This window comes from Pleurodeles waltl, chromosome 7, assembly GCF_031143425.1.
Source record: "Pleurodeles waltl isolate 20211129_DDA chromosome 7, aPleWal1.hap1.20221129, whole genome shotgun sequence".
Classification (NCBI taxonomy): domain Eukaryota; kingdom Metazoa; phylum Chordata; class Amphibia; order Caudata; family Salamandridae; genus Pleurodeles; species Pleurodeles waltl.
This window is the reverse complement of record NC_090446.1, coordinates 779,558,891-779,578,308: the sequence shown is the minus strand read 5'-3', so window position 1 is coordinate 779,578,308 and position 19,418 is coordinate 779,558,891. Positions and strand designations below refer to the sequence as shown.

The 19,418-nt window shown below is 48.7% G+C and overlaps 1 protein-coding gene across 1 annotated transcript in view; it reads left to right on the top strand.

Annotated features, from left to right (window-relative positions):
* Window positions 1-19,418, top strand: part of ADAMTS2 (ADAM metallopeptidase with thrombospondin type 1 motif 2) — a 1,546,369-nt gene that overhangs the window by 1,362,839 nt on the left and 164,112 nt on the right. Inside the window, exon 19 of the mRNA XM_069199292.1 lies at window positions 15,104-15,311. Within this exon, the coding sequence (XP_069055393.1) occupies window positions 15,104-15,311 (208 nt within the window). The remainder of the gene's footprint in view (window positions 1-15,103; window positions 15,312-19,418) is intronic.

The window sequence follows — 19,418 nt, the reverse complement described above, 5'->3', positions numbered from 1 at the left end:
CTTTGAGGTGAGAACAGACCACCAGAATTTACAGTGTTTACGTAACTTCCACTGCCAAAATAGTCGTCAAGCCCGATGGGCTTTCTTTTTTAGTCAATATGACTTCTACATAACTTACATCCCTGGTTCCCAAAATATTTTGGCAGATGCCCTGCCACGACGTTATCCTGAATGTAGTGATTCTCCTATGCAAAACCTAATTGAACCCGATAGGATTATCGGATTAGTACAATCGTTTCTTCATAAAGTAAAATCTGAGTATTCAAACATCGACAAAACTGAAATAAATAATTTACTTCCACATCTACTGTACGTAAAGATAAAGAATACTATTATCGCAAGAAAGCATTGTTCCTGCCTACTAAGATAGTCCAAACAGAAGCCCTACGGATGTGCCATGATTCTCCCATCGCTGGTCATCGTGGTTTTAAAGCCACCAAAGACCTACTTCTTCGCTCGTTTTGGTGGCCCACACTTAAAACGGACACTGAAAGCTATGTGGCTTCTTTTCCAATCTGCGCACAAGCAAAGATACCTTGTAACAAACTAGCCAGATTGCTTCGTCCTTTACCTGTTCCACTGGCTCCATGGCATACTGTATCCGCTGATTTCATGTGTTCCCTACCTCCTTCATCTGGGAATCAAGTTATAATGGATCAAATCTGTTTATTACATTTTTTAATTATTGAACATCGCACATGCACTACATCACAATATTGCCAAAAGGCACGTTATTAGCTTACTCCATGCGGAACAATAGAAAAAGAAGATTAAATATATAAAACAACTATGTTTCCCCACTGCTGGCTGACAATGCATAAATCAAACGATCTCAGGCTCTTTTACCATATAGTTCTAGTCCAGTATAAACATCCCCTTGTAGATGCACTCCCCGGGAATCAATTCAAATTCAGAACTCTCAGATAAGTTGGACAAGTCAGCTCTGAAAACTCCCCAGATAGAATACGTAAGAACGGTTGCCAAAGTTCTTTAAAGTCCCCACTCCGCTGCTGAGAGGCCAGGGTGAGCTTCTCCATAGCGAGGATAAACCAGAGCTTATGCAGCCAAGAAACTGTTGTCGGGATCCGCTCTGTCCCCCACACCGATAGCAACAGCTGTACTGCAGCATTCAAGGCCAGAGCTATCTGCCGTCCCTTCAATGATCTTAGGGGAAAAGTGAGAGGGTTAGGGAGGCCCAGCAAGATATACGTGGGAAATCTAGGGATCTGAGTGTCAAAGGCTATGTCCACAATATCTATTATATCCTTCCAGTACCGATGTAGTTTGGGACAATGCCATAGTAAATGCACAAGAGAGCCCCCACACCCTCTCCAGCAGAGGCTAGATTTGTCATGATACCAAGCATCGATCCTTTTTGGGGTGTAGTACCAGGAGGAGGCAACTTTGTAGGCTGTCTCTGTACCTGCTGAGTTATAAGCTGTGTGGTGCGCCCTATAAAAAACACTCTCCCACTCATCTTCCGACAGCTCCCTCTCTAGTTCCTTCTCCCATCGCAGTTGACCCTTAGTCTTGGGTGGACGGGCCTCCCCCCGCAAGAGGGCATAAAGCTCAGAAACCACTCGCTTATCACCCTCTTTCATTAGAATCCAAACGGGGTTAACGGCCTATCTATTAATATCAATCAATCAATCAATCAATCACATTTATAAAGCGCGCTACTCACCCATAAGGGTCTCAAGGCGCTGGGGGGGAGGGGGTCAGTGCTCGAAGAGCCAGGTCTTGAGCTGCCTTCTGAAGGGGAGGTGTTCGGGTATGGCGCGAAGGTGACTGGGCAGGGAGTTCCAGGTCTTCGCTGCCAGAAAAGAGAAGGATTTTCCTCCGGCGGTGGTTTTGCGGATGCGGGGAACGGCTGCCAAGGCCTGGCCGGTGGAGCGCAGAGTGCGCGGAGGAGTGTAGAAGGAGACGCGGGAGTTGATGAGTTTGGGTCCGAGGTTGTGGAGGGCTTTGTGTGCGTGGGTGAGGAGTCTGAAGGTGATCCTCTTGTTGACCGGGAGCCAATGGAGTTTTCTCAGGTGTCTGGAGATGTGGTGGTGGCGAGGTATGTCCAGGATGAGTCGTGCTGCGGCGTTCTGGATCCGTTGAAGTTTCCTCTGCAGCTTGGTGGTGATGCCGGCGTACAGAGTGTTCCCGTAGTCCAGGCGGCTGGTGACGAGGGCGTGGGTGACGGTCTTCCTGGTGTCGATGGGGATCCAGCGGAAGATCTTGCGGAGCATGCGGAGGGTGTTGAAGCACGCTGAGGTCACCGAGTTGACCTGTCTGGTCATCGAGAGGGAGGAGTCCAGGATGAAGCCGAGGTTGCGTGCGTGGTTGGTCGGTTGGAGAGTGCTGCCTAGGGCGGGGGGCCACCAGGAGTCGTCCCATGCGGAGGGGGTAGGGCCGAGGATGAGGACCTCCGTTTTTTCTGTGTTCAGTTTCAATCGGCTGTCTGTCATCCAGGTCGCTACTTCCTTCATGCCGTCGTGCAGTCTGGTCCTTGCTGATGTGGGGTTGTTGGTGAGGGATAAGATGAGCTGGGTGTCGTCGGCGTAGGATATGATGTCGAGTCCGTGTTTGCGTGCGATGTTTGCCAGGGGGGTCATGTAGACGTTGAATAGGGTGGGGCTGAGGGAGGATCCTTGGGGTACGCCGCAGATGATCTCCGTGGCTGCGGATCTGAAGGGGGGGAGGCGGACTCTCTGGGTCCTTCCGGAGAGGAAGGAGATAACCCATTCCAGGGCCTTGCCTCTGATGCCGGCGCTGCAGAGGCGGTCTATCAGGGTGCGGTGGCAGACCGTGTCGAAGGCTGCAGAGAGATCCAGGAGAATGAGGGCCACGGTTTCACCCTTGTCGGTCAGGGCTCGGATGTCGTCCGTGGCTGCGATGAGGGCGGTTTTGGTGCTGTGGTTGGCCCTGAATCCGAACTGAGTGGAGTCGAGGGAGTCGGAGGTTTCCAGGGCGGCGGTGAGTTGAGCGTTGATGATTTTCTCAATCACTTTGGCGGGGAACGGTAGGAGGGAGATAGGCCGGAAGTTTTTGAGTTCGGTGGGGTCTGCTGTAGGTTTCTTTAAGAGGGCGTTGAGTTCTGCGTGTTTCCAGCTTTCAGGGAAGGTGGCAGTGGTGAGGGAGGCGTTGATGACGTCTCGGAGGTGGGGTGCGATGATGTTGTCAGCCTTGTTGTAAATGTGGTGAGGACAGGGGTCGGAGGGTGATCCCGAGTGGATCGAGTTCATGACGCGGGTGGTTTCCTCGGTGGTGGTAGGGTTCCAGGCGAGGATGGTGGAGATGTCGTTTGCGGCTTCCGGGGGCGGGTTCATGTTGGTGGTCGTGAAGCTGTTGTAGATGTCGGCGATCTTGCGGTGGAAGAAGGTCGCGAGGGAGTCGCAGAGGTCCTGAGAGGGAGGGATGGGGTTGGTTTCTGCGTCCGGGTTGGAGAGCTCTTTGACGATGCCAAATAGTTCCTTGCTGTTGTGGGCGTTGTTGTCAAGTCTGTTCTGGTAGGCTGTTTTTCGTGCGGTGCGGAGGCGTTGGTGGTGTTGGCGGGTGGTGTCCTTGAGAGCTGTCAGCCATATCCTATTGGCTGGAAGCAAAGCCCTGTGTCTTATTTGGTAGTACATCATCCTATCAGCCTCGGTTACACCATATTGCTCCCTCAACTGGTCGAAGGGGATAACCCCCTGCTCATCAAATAAGTATCCCACCCTTTTGCAGCCCCCCTCGTACCACCGACGCAATGCTTCAGGCTGTAGGCCCGGGCCAAAATCGGGGTTCGCGCCCAGGGGAGTCATTGGGGAAGGGAAGGTCGTCAAACCCACCCTGCTGGCCACCCGATCCCACACTCTCATTGAAACCCTTGTAACCGGGGATATATACAGCCCCTGCGCCCTGTGATGGCGCTTGAGCCAGGGTTCTTTCCATATGTGAGAGCCAGCCGCTGCCTGATCCATAAAACACCAATGCTTTTCAGAAGACGATCGACTCCATTCCAAAAGGAAACACAACTGTGCTGCCTGAAAATATCGAAGGGCGATACAGGACCTGCCGTGATAATCGCGCCGCCTTCCCATATAAATCTTAAAACCGCTGTTTGGAGGGTCGCTATCGTTCGCGGGGGGTTCCAGCGGGAGCACCTGGAACAGATAAAGTATACGTGGTAGGATGGTCATCTTCACTGCCGCAACCCTGCCCAGCCAGAACAATTTAAGCCTCCCCCATGACTCTAAGTCGCGCTGCACCTCTCGAGTTAGTTTCGAATAGTTCAACGTCGCTGTGCGGGCGACTGTGGAGCCCAGTTCGATTCCCAAGTATGGGAGCCCCGAAGAGGACCATGCAAAGTGGAAACGGGCCTTCAGTCCCTTTCATGTTCCGCACTGATAAACTTGCCCAGAGCCTGCGATTTATGCATGTTCATTCGAAACCCCGAGACCCGTCCAAATTCCTCTATAACCCCCATTAGCGCCGGTAGCGAGGTCATGGGCTCCGCCAGAGTAAGGATAATGTTGTCCACGTATAGCGAAATAAGATGTTCATCCCCCCCGAACCTCACACTCGTGATCTGAGGGTTATCCCGGAGCCTCTGCGCCAGGCTTCATATAAAGCACGAACAGTAGGGGCGAAAGCGGACACCCCTGCCTGGTACCTCTTTGGACGGCGAATGGCAAAGAGAGTGTCCCATTAACCCGGACCGCCGCCCGAGGCGCTTGATAAATGCAGCGAATCCATGCCATGAAGCCTGAACCCAGTCCAAAGCGTTCAAGCGCCCTGAACAGGTATGGCCAGTAAACCCTATCGAAGGCCTTTTCAGCATCAATAGATAGGAAAAGCGCCGGTCCACGGGAATGTTCGGTTTTATCCAAGAGGTGAAGCTGTCGCTTGGTATTATCGCTACACTGTCTATGCGGTATAAATCCCGATTGGTCGGGATCCACAAGCCCCGGCATATAGTAGTTGAGACGGTGTGCCAAGATGCCCGTGAACAGTTTGGCATCGATATTCAGGAGGGAGATCGGCCTGTACGAGGCGCAGTCCTCAGGGTCCTTCCCTGGTTTCGGGATAACCACTATAGTAGCATCTAACATGCTAGGCGAAAGCGCACCTGTTTGACGAAAGGAGTTAAAAAGTCGCACAAGAACGGGAACCAGTTCCACACAAAAGGATTTATAAAAAAGCGCAGAAAAACCATCGGGCCAGGTGACTTTCCGGTCTGCAGCCGAGCAATCGCAGATATAACCTCCTCTGGCCTTATAGGTTGGTCTAACGCGTCTGATTCTGTCATAGACAAAGGAGTGATAGCAATGTCCTCTAAGAAGGATTCTGGGGTTAAGTCACCAGGCTTCTCAGCCCTGTATAGGTTTCGATAGAATTCCGCAAAAGCCTGCGCTGTTTGGTCGCTTGTGCGTGCTTCTGCTCCAGAGGGGGAGCGCACCATTTTTATCATTGACGCTGCCCGCTGCGCTCTTAACCTATGTGCCAGTAGCTTCCCACACTTGTTACTTCCTACATAATACTTTTGTTTGAGGCGGACTACCGCATACTCTGCCCTGTCCCAGTCCAACCTCCTCAGCTGCTTTCTCACCTTCCCGAGCTCTCGCCATATTCTAGGAGCATCGGTGTGTTTATGTGAGCGCTCTAACACCCTCACTCGCTGCTCCAAGTCTCCCCTGAGTCGAGACCTCGCCTTATTGTCCCTTGAAGAAAGCGACATCACCTCACACCTCAAGACAGCCTTCAGTGCCTCCCACAGTGTTGCAATGCTTGTTGTCCCATTGTCGTTAAAGCTAAGGTAATTTATTATTGCCCTTCGGATCGCCTCTACAGTAGCACCATTCTGGAGCATCGAGTCCCTAAAACGCCATCCCGATGGACTAACCCTCTCCATGCTCATGTGGATCTCAACTGTAACCGGGGCATGATCAGACAAGGCCCGAGGCTCAATCACCGAGTCTCTAACCCTGGGGAGAAGCTCCTGGGATGCCAGAAAAAGGTCCAACCTAGCGTATGTTTTGGATGCTGATGAGTAAAAGGAATAGTCCCTCAACAAGGGGTGAGCCCTCCTCCACACATCCACCAGACCACACTCACTCAACCACTGCCGCCCTGCATCCGACAAGGACCCCGTCTGACCATAACGGGGGCCTGAGCGATCCAGGTTCCCGTCCATCACCAAATTAAAATCGCCCCCCAGCTATAGAGCACCATCAGGGGACTGGAGCAGCGGAGTCAGAGACTGTCTCAAGAAAGCCTCCTGTTGGGTATTGGGTACATATAGGGAAGCGATCGTGAAGGAGAAACCCCCCAGTCGAAGCCTCATGGCCAAGAGCCTCCATGGAACCTCATGCACCTTGGATATCACTTCCCCCGGGAACGAGCGTGATAAAAGTATCGCCACCCCTGCATGCTTTGATGGGAGCGAGGACCAGAACTGTATGGGGAACCACTTAGAGCGCATGCGATAGGTATCCTTAAAGACAAGGTGCGTCTCCTGCAAAAGACATACATGACTCCCGGATCCCTCTAACGCTGAGAGGATGGCTAGCCTCTTAGTAGGGTTATTGAGCCCCCTAACATTTAAGCTTATACATTTAATGGTCATAGCCTATACTAAGGAAAGCAAGCAGAGGAGGCAAGGGCACAACAAAGGCTACCACCCACAATGTTATCTAGACCTCCTAGAACACTCATGCCTGAGGGTGACTCCACAAAAAAACAGCGTCGCAGGGAAACCCAACAACAAACAACCAAGAAGCACAACAGGTGCATAGAACACAGAAGTCCTCGATCGTCCATCATCACGAGGTGCAGTCTCCACAGGGCGGTATATCCAACCATATCGACGACCATGTCCAGCGCCCCCGCCACCCGACCCTCTTCGACAATCAACATATTATTAGCAATGCGGCCAATAGTAATCCCAGGCGCCCCCTGGTGTCCTCACTAGGCCGAGGTACCGGCGGCCACACTGTTCAAAGCGGCCTCCCTCTCCGACCTCAGCTCCAAGGCCGTCGGGCGCTGCAGCTTCCTTTTCTTCTCTTTTCTCCACCAACGAGGAGGGCCCGCCGCCGGCAAAACCGTCCCCTTGCTCGTCTCCCGGCCTTTATCCTCCAGGCCCAAGATGCGGCTAGCCTCCATGACGGATTTCACCTGCCGGAGCTGCTCCTCCCAGTGGAAGACCAGACGGAACGGGTGGCCCCAGGAATAGGACACATTGTGCGCTCTCAAATGATCCGTGATCGGTCTAAACTCTCTCCGCCTCTGCAAAGTCTGCACAGATAAGTACTGAAATAGCTGAAGGTCATGCCCTCGAAAGAGTACACTCTGGAGGTTGCGGGCCCGCTGTAGAATCTTCTCTTTGAGGACAAAATCGTGGAGACAAGCTAAAATGTCTGGAGGGCGGTCTCCAGGGCCCCCGGTGCGCCCAACTCGATGCACCCAGTCCAGGACTACCTCCTGTGTCTCTTCTGTGTCAAACAAGGAGCGAAACAGATCCACCACGTAGCCCCCAATGTCCTCTTTTTCAGCACCAACCAGGGACCCTGTTATACAAATGTTTTGACTCCTCGAGCGATTTTCCAAGTCTTCGACTGCCATCTGGAGAAGGTCCTGTTGCTCTCTGAGGTGGACTGCCTCCTGTTGCAGGCCCGCCACCTCTTCACCGCGAGGGATCTCACTGTCCTCCAGCTGCGACACACGTTCACCCAAGGAGGTAACCTCTCCTCGTAGCTCCTTCACCTCACGTGAGATGTCCCTATGCAGCTCTTGGATATCGCCCCAGAGCGACTCAAACAGGGAGGTCAGAAAGCCCTTCGTAACGGAGGAGCTGTCCTCTGGATCCATCTCAACCCGACTCTCCGAGGCCCTCGTCTCAGGTAAGTCCTCCGCCACAGACCCAGGAATCAGGCACGCCCCTGCCAACATATCCCTCACTGAGCGCTCACACTTGGACTTTGATGTCGCCATGGCGCGCCAACCTGATCCTGCCCCGCCGGCTCAGCTCCGCAAGGCCTCCAAGGTCACCGTCTGAGGCCGATCAATATACACTGCTCTGTCCGGGACCTCGCCCAGGTCCGACTCCCAGCCACCGCCACCTGCAACGGTCTACTCCTGGTGTCCCGTCGCAGGACCGCAGGACCAGGCTCCTCCGAAGTACAGATGCTGGGGTAATGCCAACCAGAGTCCAGGCAACCGGGCCCCTACCTTCACTGGGGTCCCGCTCCTCACAAGGCCCCTCTCCAAAGCGTCAGGGCGGGGGGGCCCCATCTGCAGCCCCCGGTCCAACAGTGCACGAGGGAGCGCCCTCCTTCCCTCGGGCGCTCCAATCACCAGGCGCCGGGTCCCGCGGCCCCCACCAGCTGTTAAGGGGCCCAGGGTGAGACCCTAGGCCCTCAATCCCCGGCGCCTCGCTTAGAAGGGCCGCTGAGGGAGAGGCCCACACCGCGGCCGAGGCCGCTCCTCGCGCCGCTCTGCGGCCCCTCCCCAACTCCGGGGCCGGGCTCAGATCCCCCACGGGAGCGGCGAAGCCCGGGCCCGGCCGCAGCCGAGCAGCACCAAACACCCGGTGGAGCCTCATAATGCGGGGGAAGCCTCCAGGCCTCCCCTGAAACGGGCCGCAAGCAATTCCCTGGGTCGAGGCGGCGGAGCGCTAGCAGGAACGTCTTAGCGCTCTGCCATCTTGGACACGCCCCCGGAATCGAGTTATAATGGTGACGATTGACTCATTCACTAAATTGCCACATTTTACTGCATTAAAGAAATTAACCACTGCAAACGAATTGAGCCAAATCTTCATTCAGGAAATCTTTCGGCTCAATGGCCTCCCTCAAGTCATCATCTCAGATCGTGGTTACCAATACATTTCACGCTTTTGGAAACAATTTTGTGAAAAAATCAAAATAGACGTGGCCCTGTCATCTGGTTTCCATCCACAAACAAATGGACAAACGGAACGCCTAAACCAAGGTCTTGAACAATATTTGAGCAATTGGTCTATGTACTTACCACTCACTGAATTCTTGTATAACAACACAGTACATAGGGGGTCATTCTGACCCCGGCGGGCGGCGGTCGCCACCCGCCTGGCGGGAACCGCCATTCGGCCACCCCACGGTCAAAAGACCGCTGGGGCCATTCCGACCTTCCCGCTGGGCCGGTGGGCGCTAACATTGTTAGCGCCCGCCGGCCCAGCGGGAAGGCGGCCTGCAACACTGAAGCCGGCTCCGAATGGAGCCGGCGGTGTTGCAGGTGTGCGACGGGTGCAGTTTCACCCGTCGCGCTTTTCACTGTCTGCTAGGCAGACAGTGAAAAGCAGGCTGGGGCCCTGTTAGGGGGCCCCTGCACTGCCCATGCCAGTGGCATGGGCAGTGCAGGGGCCCCCAGGGGCCCCAGGACACCCATTCCCGCCAGCCGCTTCCTGGCGGTGTAAACCGCCAGAAACAGGCTGGCGGGAAGGGGGTCGGAATCCCCATGGGCAGCGCTGCTTGCAGCGCTGCCCTGGAGGATTCTCCCAGCCGGGGGAAATCCGGCGGGAAACCACCGGACCCGGCTGGGCAACCGCGGCTTTAACGCCGCGGTCATAATGATGTATGAAGCACCGCCAGCCTGTTGGCGGTGCTTCCGTCATTCGCGACCGGGTCGGAATGAGGGCCATAGTGCCTTAAAGGTCTCTCCATTTTATTACTCGTATGGGTTCCACCCTAAAGTCTTCCCTGTTACCCTCAGAGAATCATCTACACTCCCTGCCATCACAACATCTGTTCGACGACTACGCGGTATCCTTCGTGGTACTCATTTTGATTTTCAATCTACCAAACTACACATGAAAAGGATGGCTGATAAAAAAACGTTGTGATGCTCTGTCTTATCAAATCAATGATAAAGTCTGGCTTTCTTCTAAATTCTTACCTCTCCGTTTGTCACAAAACAAGTTTAAACCACAGTATTATGGACTATTCTTGATCCTTCAAAAAATCAATCCTGTTTCAGTCCGGACTTAGAGGATACATCCTGTTTTTCATGTATCTCAGCTAGAGCCCTATGTGCCTGATCCTTTTCACAGTCAATTCTCCTGTCCTCCTCCTCAGTTGGTTGATGATGTGCCCAAATACGAGGTCCTAGAGATCTGTGACTCTCGGTTCTTCCGTGGACATCTCCAGTTTATCATCCACTGGAAGGGCTATCGTATGAGTGAATGTTCCTGGGAAGACACCTCTTCGGTTCATGCCCCTCTTTTGCTCTGTCGTTTTTTCTGTCTTTTCCCGGACAAACCAAGGGCCTCAGGGGGGGACCTATTGTCATGCTGCGGGCTTCCGTGGCATCTCCCGCTCGGGCTGCGGAGGGGGCTACGGTCTGTTTTCTGGGTCGCGGGACCCGCTGTGACCCATTTTTCCGGCCGCAGCCGGTTTCCTTTGTTGCGGTGAGGTCGGAGGCCCAGAGTTGGATGCCGGGTCTCAATGCATAAAATGCACAGCGCAGGTGTTGTCGCGGGGTGCCTGTGCCCTCCCTCGGTCCTTTCAGTTAGCTGGTGCCCCAATCTAGGGCTTTCTCCTCTTCTTTCTTCTTCTTGGGGGAGCCATGATTTTCCTTTCCCAGCATACCATTCTCCTTCCCCTTCCCTGCATGCATCTGTTCTCCTTACTACAATGGTGTCTTTCCTATCTTGTTCTATAGCCCCTTTCCCAATCCAAGATGGCGTTCCTACTTCTTCCTGCATGTAACTTCCTGCTATGGGGTATATAAGGGGTTAGATTCTTCTTCTCTGTGCAATGCAACACTTCTCCTGTGGTGGTCACGCTCCGGCTGGTAATCTCTTGGATTCCAGTTGTTGTTCCTGTTTTATCTCTGCCTTTCCAGTGATAATTCCAGGCATTGAAGTTCCGATCTTCTTGTGTCCTCTTCTTCTGTTCCAGGGAGTTCCTGTCTAGAGGTTTTTTCTCTTCGGGGTTTTCCCCTGGGACTCCTTCTGGAGGGCACGGACTGTGGTGGCGTACTACTGTCAGCAGCACCGTGGCTACCGGAAGGGGTCGATGATACCTCGGCATGAGCAGGACTAATAAGAACAGAAGCTGCACGTTATCCCCATCCGATCAGGGCGGTTAGCCAAAGGTGAATCGTGACATTCAAACAGTTTGGAGACTTGACCAAGTATAAATATTGGACCTACAGAGCCCCTCAGAACACTCCTGGAGCTGTGGAAGACTCAGCAGAAAGACTACCCTGCTGCTGAGGGAAAGCTTTGCTGACTGAGAAGGGAGATTGGGCATCCTTGACTTCATCCCAGTCCACCAAACAATGACTCCAAGGGTCAGTTGGCTGACCTCCTGTGTGTGCTACTTGCACACAAAAAACTTCAGAGGACTTAGTCCATCGCAGGCTTTTTGCTCCCTTAGACCTCAGGTGGAAGTCTGAGACGTGCCAAACCCTTCAAGCATGGAAGTCACTATGTGGGCGTGGGCAGAGGAGAGAGCTTTAATCAGAAAAGATGCCTGTGGCCTACCTAGGCACCCAATAGTAGGACTGTGGCGGGGAGATACCCAGAGCAGACTACGAATGATGGGGTGGACAACAGAGACATGACATTGATAGAGGGCCTCAAGTACGGACCATACAGAGACCGACGGAGAAGACACCGTTGGACACTAAAGAGGGAATGAGAAGATCCGAACATTGAGTCCTGCTCCTCAACATGCACATACCAAGACATGGGTGACGTCAGGGATCACTCTCCCACAGTGGCTGATCTTGTCACGGCAACTGGGCTCCCACATGAACCCCTGTTCTTGCACTATCCTCCCCCCCGTTCCCCCCCCCCAGGGTTAGTTGCGTGCTTTGCTCCTCGGTGTGCCCATTAGAGTGGGCACTTACCAGTGACTGGACTCATCCCTCTCGATCTCCCACATTACAGACTATACAGTATATCACTTTCCTGTAAGACTCCCACATGTGAGGAGGGGACAGGCCCCCGAGACAGCATAGTTCGATTATATATGTTATGTTAGTTTTCTTGTGGATGAGACACTTGGGCTACCACAAACACCTCTGGGCGTTTTCTGTGTGGTCACTTTCTGAAGATGCTGACCTAAACTGGAGACGTGGACATTCTGATTGCTGCATGTAGCTGGTGAGCGACAGCACAGTGGAGAACCTGGAGGGATACAAATTGCCTTCTGCTGCAGATCCCCTCTTGTCCCGCAATATGAAGAATGAGAATCGCTTTAATTGTCAGCCATGTAACTCCCGGAAGGGGGAGAGCGTTTTGTGATACTTCGTATAGTAGTCAGGTTACGCGCTTATCAATTGCGAATTATGTCAGTTCATTTCCTCACAGACTAGAGGAATCATCACACCTACTAAGATTTAGTGATGTCTGTGTTTTCTGTGTAAAGTGATACATGGATTTACCTGCTCAAATATGTGGAAATTGCATTAAAAATAAGCTAAAAAAAACAAAACGTATGATTACTGTGACAGTAATAATGTATTTGAACGAAATGCTATTCCCTGCCAGCAAAGAAAAGTACACAGTTACAGTCAGTTTTCAGGTGAAATCACCATAGTGACACATGTGTTGTGCACAGCGTTGTGTCTTATGCTAAAACATTTATTTAAAGAACAGCTTACTCACTAAGACACTCTCATTTCCTTCTTCCTAAAGTGATCCTGCATAGAGGATGGTCAGCTGAATGAATGTTTATTTATCTGTACAAATAATTTCCAGATGAAGAGATATAACTATTGATTGTGTGTTTATATGTTTGCATGACTTTGATTCCAGTACCCTGATTGGGCATCATTGTCTCCTCCTGAGTAAGACTTCCTTTAAAATATTGTCCGGGGCAACGGAGGTTGAAACACATCAGCATATTAAACAGATGAAGAGCATGATCACATTTGATCAACATTGTTTCAAACCTATATAAAAATTACTGTGGAACAGAGTTTACCAAACGTTGCTCTATTGCCCTCACTAGGGACCACATTAATTTCATTTTGGCCTCAAGAATGAAATAATTGGGTATACCAATAACGTTGAGGGCATTCTTAATGGTGAATGGATAAAAAGTTAAATCACAAACGGTGGCTCAGTATTTATGTTTAAGTTATTGTTGTATGTAATGTCATTTGCAAAGTCACTACATGTCTAAAGGATTGTGGGAGTCTATCATGTTTTTAGCTATTCACCTACAAATGTGCCAATTATTGTGACTGTTTTTAAAATTAAATAATAAAAGCAGATTCATTAATTATATACACGTAAAAAGCAACAATGAACATTTGAAAAAGCTTTATAAATGTAACACAATTTGAAGTTTGAGGCTGAAATTGAAGTTGATACCCTTAGCTTGATTGTAGGTGCGGCGCAAGTACAGCAAAGAATAGCATGGTCAGTTGGTGGGCTGAACTGAAGCACAGTTATGTGCTGCCAAAAAGGAAGCAAAAAGGCAAACTAATATGCAAGATTTTCTAGAGTCTTTCTTATCACTTTGGGGGTTATTCTAACTTTGGAGGAGTGTTAATCCGTCCCAAAAGTGACGGTAAAGTGACGGATATACCACCAGACGTATTACGAGTTCCATAGGATATAATGGACTCGTAATACGGCTGGTGGTAAATCTGTCACTTTTCCGTCACTTTTGGGACGGATTAACACCTCCTCCAAAGTTAGAATAACCCCCTTTGTCTTTTAGAAATAAATTACAATTTTAAAAAGAGCCAACTTTCCCATTACAATTTTTTTAATATATATTTGTGATTGTGAATAAAAAATAGTGCATTAGTTTGATGTATAATTGTTTCTATAATTCTATTGTTTTAAGGTTCAAGATGTAGAAATTGCTTAAGTGGGGCTTCCTGGCTTCCAATAGTGATTTAGTGGGGGGGTCCACAACCGTCAAACAATTAAGACACACTGTGCTAATTTATGACGAACATATAAAACTGTACAATAAAAAAATATAAATGCAACACACTGAACAAAGTCCGTGTACAAAAAATGCTGAATATTTTGTCAGTGAGGAGTAATGTATTTTTTGGTTACAGTTCTTGGGCACCAACTTAATGATTACGCGAAAGAAGGATACGTCATTACAGATGTTTAGCTGGGAAAGCGGAGTCGTTTTTGAATGCGGCCGTCTTAGCTGATGGTTCCCTAGGCCTTCCCACCCCAAAAATTCTGTCTTATTAAACATACACTAACCAGAGGAACAAGCATTTGCAATGCAACGGGTCTCGCATTTCTACCAGTTAGAGCTATTAGCTGTTGTAAACTCCGAACAGACTTTTCTTGCCACATTAAATGGAAAAAGGAGCGCGATCGCGCTGCTACAGTTCACTCGTAGTGAAACCTATTGGCAAAAGTGCAATTATCTACGTAACCGGCAAAAGTGCAATTAACTATGTAACAGGGTCGATGTCATGCAAAGCACTCGACTTCTGCCAAGCGAGATCGCGCTGTGAAAAAAGATAAAAAGTAGTCCACAAACCGGAGGGAAAACAGCGAGCCTCGCATGTTTTCAGTTCTTGGTCGCTGCGCTTGAGGAGGGCTAACCACCGGAAAAGGCATGACGAATGCAAGCCTTCCACTAATGAAAGTAAGCAGATTTTAAAAGGCAAGCCCACGAACCAATGAAAGACACTGACGTGACATGGATGGCGCTCCGAGCCCTTTTCCAACTACTAAAGCGTCTCGCAAGCGATACGCATGTACAATCACATGCGACGCAGGCTCAACCCTAAAAACTAATTGACTCTGGAGGGCCTCAAAATGAAGAAGGCAAAGATAATAAAACAGACCTTCTCAGGTCGATTGCTAACATTTTGGAACCTGATGCATGAATCCATAAGAACAATCCAAAACCTCCTAACATTCCGTAAACCTCTAAAACACAATTTTCAGGCTCTCTCTAGTTCTCCTTCCCTCACAGCTATGCCAGGTAAGGTGACTGGCATAGATAGCCATGGGATAGCTACTAGAAGCTGATGTTATAAATATTTTATGTGAGGAAATGATGTATGCAAAGCACCCTAATGCCCCTGTTGCTTAGACTGTACTCTATAAATACCACGAATAAATAAAATACTTTTCGTATTTAATCTCCTTTATTATTATCAACAGTTGGGTCACAGGAGATTGGGAAACCTGCAGCAAAACATGTGGAAAATCTGGATATCAGTTCCGTTCTGTGCGGTGCATACAACCCCTTCAAGACAATGCAAATCGCTCAGTGCATTCAAAATACTGCAGTGAAAATCGCCCGGAAGCAAGAAGGTCTTGTAACCGTGAGCTTTGTCCTGCTCAGTGGAGAGTTGGACCGTGGTCACAGGTAAAATGGGACTTCTATATGTATCATGTTATAACATGCGAGTGGAATTTAAATTAAATACAACATGCTTTTACACAGAGGCGTTTGAGGGCATGGGACACTGCACACACTTTAGTACTGCTCTTCTAAAACCTGAAGTGTGGCAGGTCTCGGCATACAACATAACCCAAGACATGCACAGTGTATCCTTATGAATTGGCCTTGGCTGATTCACAAAATGCTTCCCTTACGTGTTCATAATCAGGGCACAAGTCGGGGTACACGTGGGTGGACAGCGTCCACCCACTATTTTCACAGGGTGGACCCCGTTCACCGTACCAAAACGTTTGGCCGCACTGTAAAACGCTGAATTTGTGCTGGTGTAATTTTCAGACACATTCAGCAGCGCCTGCACATTTTCTGCTTTCGATCCGAGCATCAACGTGCAGGAGGCGAGGGGATCTTTACTAGTCAAGACTCCAGCTGGGCCCATATTAAAGGCTGAATTTAAGTTTAAGGGGGTCATCAGCCCTCCTTTTGGTGGGGTGCCCTCAGCAGGAAGCAACATGGAGCCTCACACCTAGATGCAAATACAGTGGAGGGGAAACAAAGGCACACAGCTTGTCAGCACCTTACATCTACTTAAGAGAGGCATACTTTTGACTCTGTTCAATCCCTTTATAAGAGATATGTGCATGCACTGTTGGTTTGTCCCAGTTATTTACACAAAATGTAGTGCTATTAGTTAAGTCTGTTAGAGTGCTATTCGTCAAAATTCAGGGTGTCAGAGCGCTTTACATCACACATACTCATCACATTGACAATAAATCACACAAGTTTATGCATCAATGTTCAGGATATGTTACATAAGACAGTAGGGGTCACAAGGGGTAGGAACCACATATTGTCCTTTACAGCTCACTGTTCTCTGTTAGAAGGATTACAATTTATGAACTGCCAGTAAAAAAAAAGTATCTCTGTGTTAAAAGCCGTATCTCACTTACTTATCTACATAAAATAAAAATCTGTCATCTGCATGTTACATAATGTGCTTTGAAAGGGGCACATTAACCTTCAATGCTACTTTGGGTTAAATGGCACTAGACAAAGCACAGATCTTTCCAGCAAACACGTTAACCACCAAAGTTATCTTATCATTATTATTAATATTGTTATTATTATCTTTATTATTATTTCCTCAGATTTACTGGGAACCCAAAGACCTCTGCAACAAGTGCCTTAACCCAATAGGATATGTTAAAATTCAGACTGTGAAATCAATTTAACAGAACAGATTTACTGTCCTGTTTCTCCTTTTTGCCAATTTTTCGGTGGCAAAGATTTTACAAAACAAGGTCCATATTTATGGGCTTTGTGGTCTGTGCTGCATCATAGAGAAAGGGCAGGAATGCACCAGTTTTATCCAATACGGCGCATTTCTGTCCTTTCCCCCCATGCTGGTGCCATTTTGGCAGAGTAGCACGAACGCAGGCACCTTTACAAAATGATGCATCTCAATTCTGTGAATAAAAAAAACAGTCCTGTTTTATTTTGTAGGTGCACACATGCATGGATAAAGGCTACTTGTGCATATATCATCACACATGTGTATGCCTAATGAATGTCGTGGCCACCATTAGCAACCACGTCATCATGCCTTTTTTTTCTTTTCTTCTTTTTGCCAATACTGGGAGTGGTAACTTTGCACTCCTATGTGGATTGCATGCATATCCTTGTGGACTGCTCACACTCTGCACTTCAGTAGATCATAAAATCTATAATGGTTGCTGTCTGTTCCACTCCTGGATGGAATCCCTTCATTTTTCGGTGAGTTGCTCTTCCTCTGTTCCTCGGTGGACTTGATAGTCGGTTCATTGGTTTGATTTACCTTTGCTCCTTATTGGACTTCATAAACTCTTTAGTGGTTTCTCTCCCTTTTCTCCTAGGTATAATCCCTAGAAATGTACTGTGGGTTGTTCTTCTCTGCTTATGAGTGAAGTCACCTTAAGCATTGTAGTTGGCTGTTCTCTTTGAGCCCTGTGTTAGACTCCATAGACCCTGAAGTAAGCTGCTGTCTTTCTTCTCTTTGGTTTTCATCGTTTAGGTCTCCCTCTAATTCTGAGAAGATTTCATAGATTTTCTATAAAGGGAGAATAACCCAGGGTAGGCCTTAAAGGAAACTTCTGTTGCATCCTCCCCAACCCGGTACCCGCTGAACAACTAGGCTACACCCGGTGCTGTAAATCTCATGTCTTTATTCCTCTGCGTGTACCTGAGAATTCCACCATTCTAAAGTGAGCTTTCATACATTATATTCTAGTAAGTACACTGATACAGAGTCCTCAGGGAGCCAGAAAATTCTGTTCTAAATCATGCAACACTATACATCTCCTCCTCTGTTGAATGAAAAAGTGCAAATTTTAGAAAATCATGCGAGAGACACAAATATCTATACATATAAAAGCATGCACAATTAAATATCTTTGTCTTTAGTGTCAGGAATTGCCATTGATGTTAAGGAATCAGAAATAGCCATTGACTTTTCAAGCTCAGACATTGTTTCACCATCTCGAGTTGAAGACTGATGAAACACAGGCCTGAAGTGAGAAGAATCTATGGTAAGGGACTTCCCAGGTTGGTGGGCAGTCACCGTCCTTTGGTAGACACTACTTGAAAATGTTCAGCATTGAAATGAGTTTCTGATTTTCATTTCTGTAGCTGGTGAGCGATCACCAAATCTCCTTTCTGAAATGAATGGTCTTTCGCATGTCACCTCTTATCTGCATACATGTTCATTTATTTTCTGTTTCTGAACCAAGTTCCTCGTATGAATCAGGTTTTCATTAGTATCACTTTCAGTGGTCCATTGGGGTATCTTAGTTACCATTGCTCTCCAAAACATCAAAGTTGCAAGACTTTCAACTGTAGTCAAGTGCAGTGTCAAACGATAACCTTGCAAATTAGTGTTAGTGTTCAGTACTGTTTTTAGACTGAGCTTCACCAGAGTTGCACGCTGCACTCCTTCCTTTAGTGTACACATAAAACGCTCAACAAGTCCATTGATTTGTGGCCACAGGGGTGTGATCTTTTGATTCTTTATGCTCCAATGTTCCAGAAATTCTTTGCTGTTGAAGGGTGGATCATTGTCAGACTTCACAATGGTTGGCAAACTCCATGTTGCAAAATGCCATCAAGTTTTTCGATTACTCACTCATGTGTTGTTAATGAGTGATCTTCGACCAATGGAAAACGTGAATATTCACATATGATCACCCAATAATAGGCCACAATATGTCATTTTGCATTTGGGCGTCCACTATGTTGTGCAAGTATAGCACCTAACGCAACAGGGCTAGCATCAACTACAGTCTCAGTATGGAGCTTTGGATTAAAGTACTCCATTTCTGTAGCATTGGCTATGGCATGTTTGATTCTCTTGAAACTCTTTTCACAGTACACTAGCTGGCCATTCCAAGAAATGAATGCACCATTGAAACATCTTGTGGGGGTTCAGCATTTGTTAAAGCTTGTACTTTTGCAAGATCTGGCATCATGCCCATATGAGAAAATATATGGCCAAAGAATTTCAATTTTGTTCTATTGAACTCACACTTGTCTTCATTTAAAGTCAAACCTGCATCATTGAGTAAGTGATGTACTTGTGTGAGGGCTTTATTGTGCATCTTCTGTATAGATAGGAAAACCAGTATGTCATCGATATAGTTAAATGCATTCACAACAGGTTTTATGATGTGTCGTATGATGCGTCATATGACGTAATGGAAACGTTCTGCAGCGATGACACACCAATACTAAGGGGGTCATTCTGACCTCGGCGGTAAAAGGCGCTTACCGCCGGTCAGAAGACCTCCATAACACCGCTGCGGTCCCGGTAAACCGCCACGGTCATTCTGACCCGCAACTGGCAAACCGCCAAAAACCCGACATCAACAAAATTCCGCCACACCAACGGCCAGCGAAAAACTGGCGATGACCAAACCTCCACCGTCACGCCAACAGAAATACGCCCATGCCATTCCGACCCACAAATCCCCGCAGCGGTCTTTCAACCGCGGTATTCCATTGGCGGTACACACCGCCGCGGTCAAAATACACACACCTTTACAA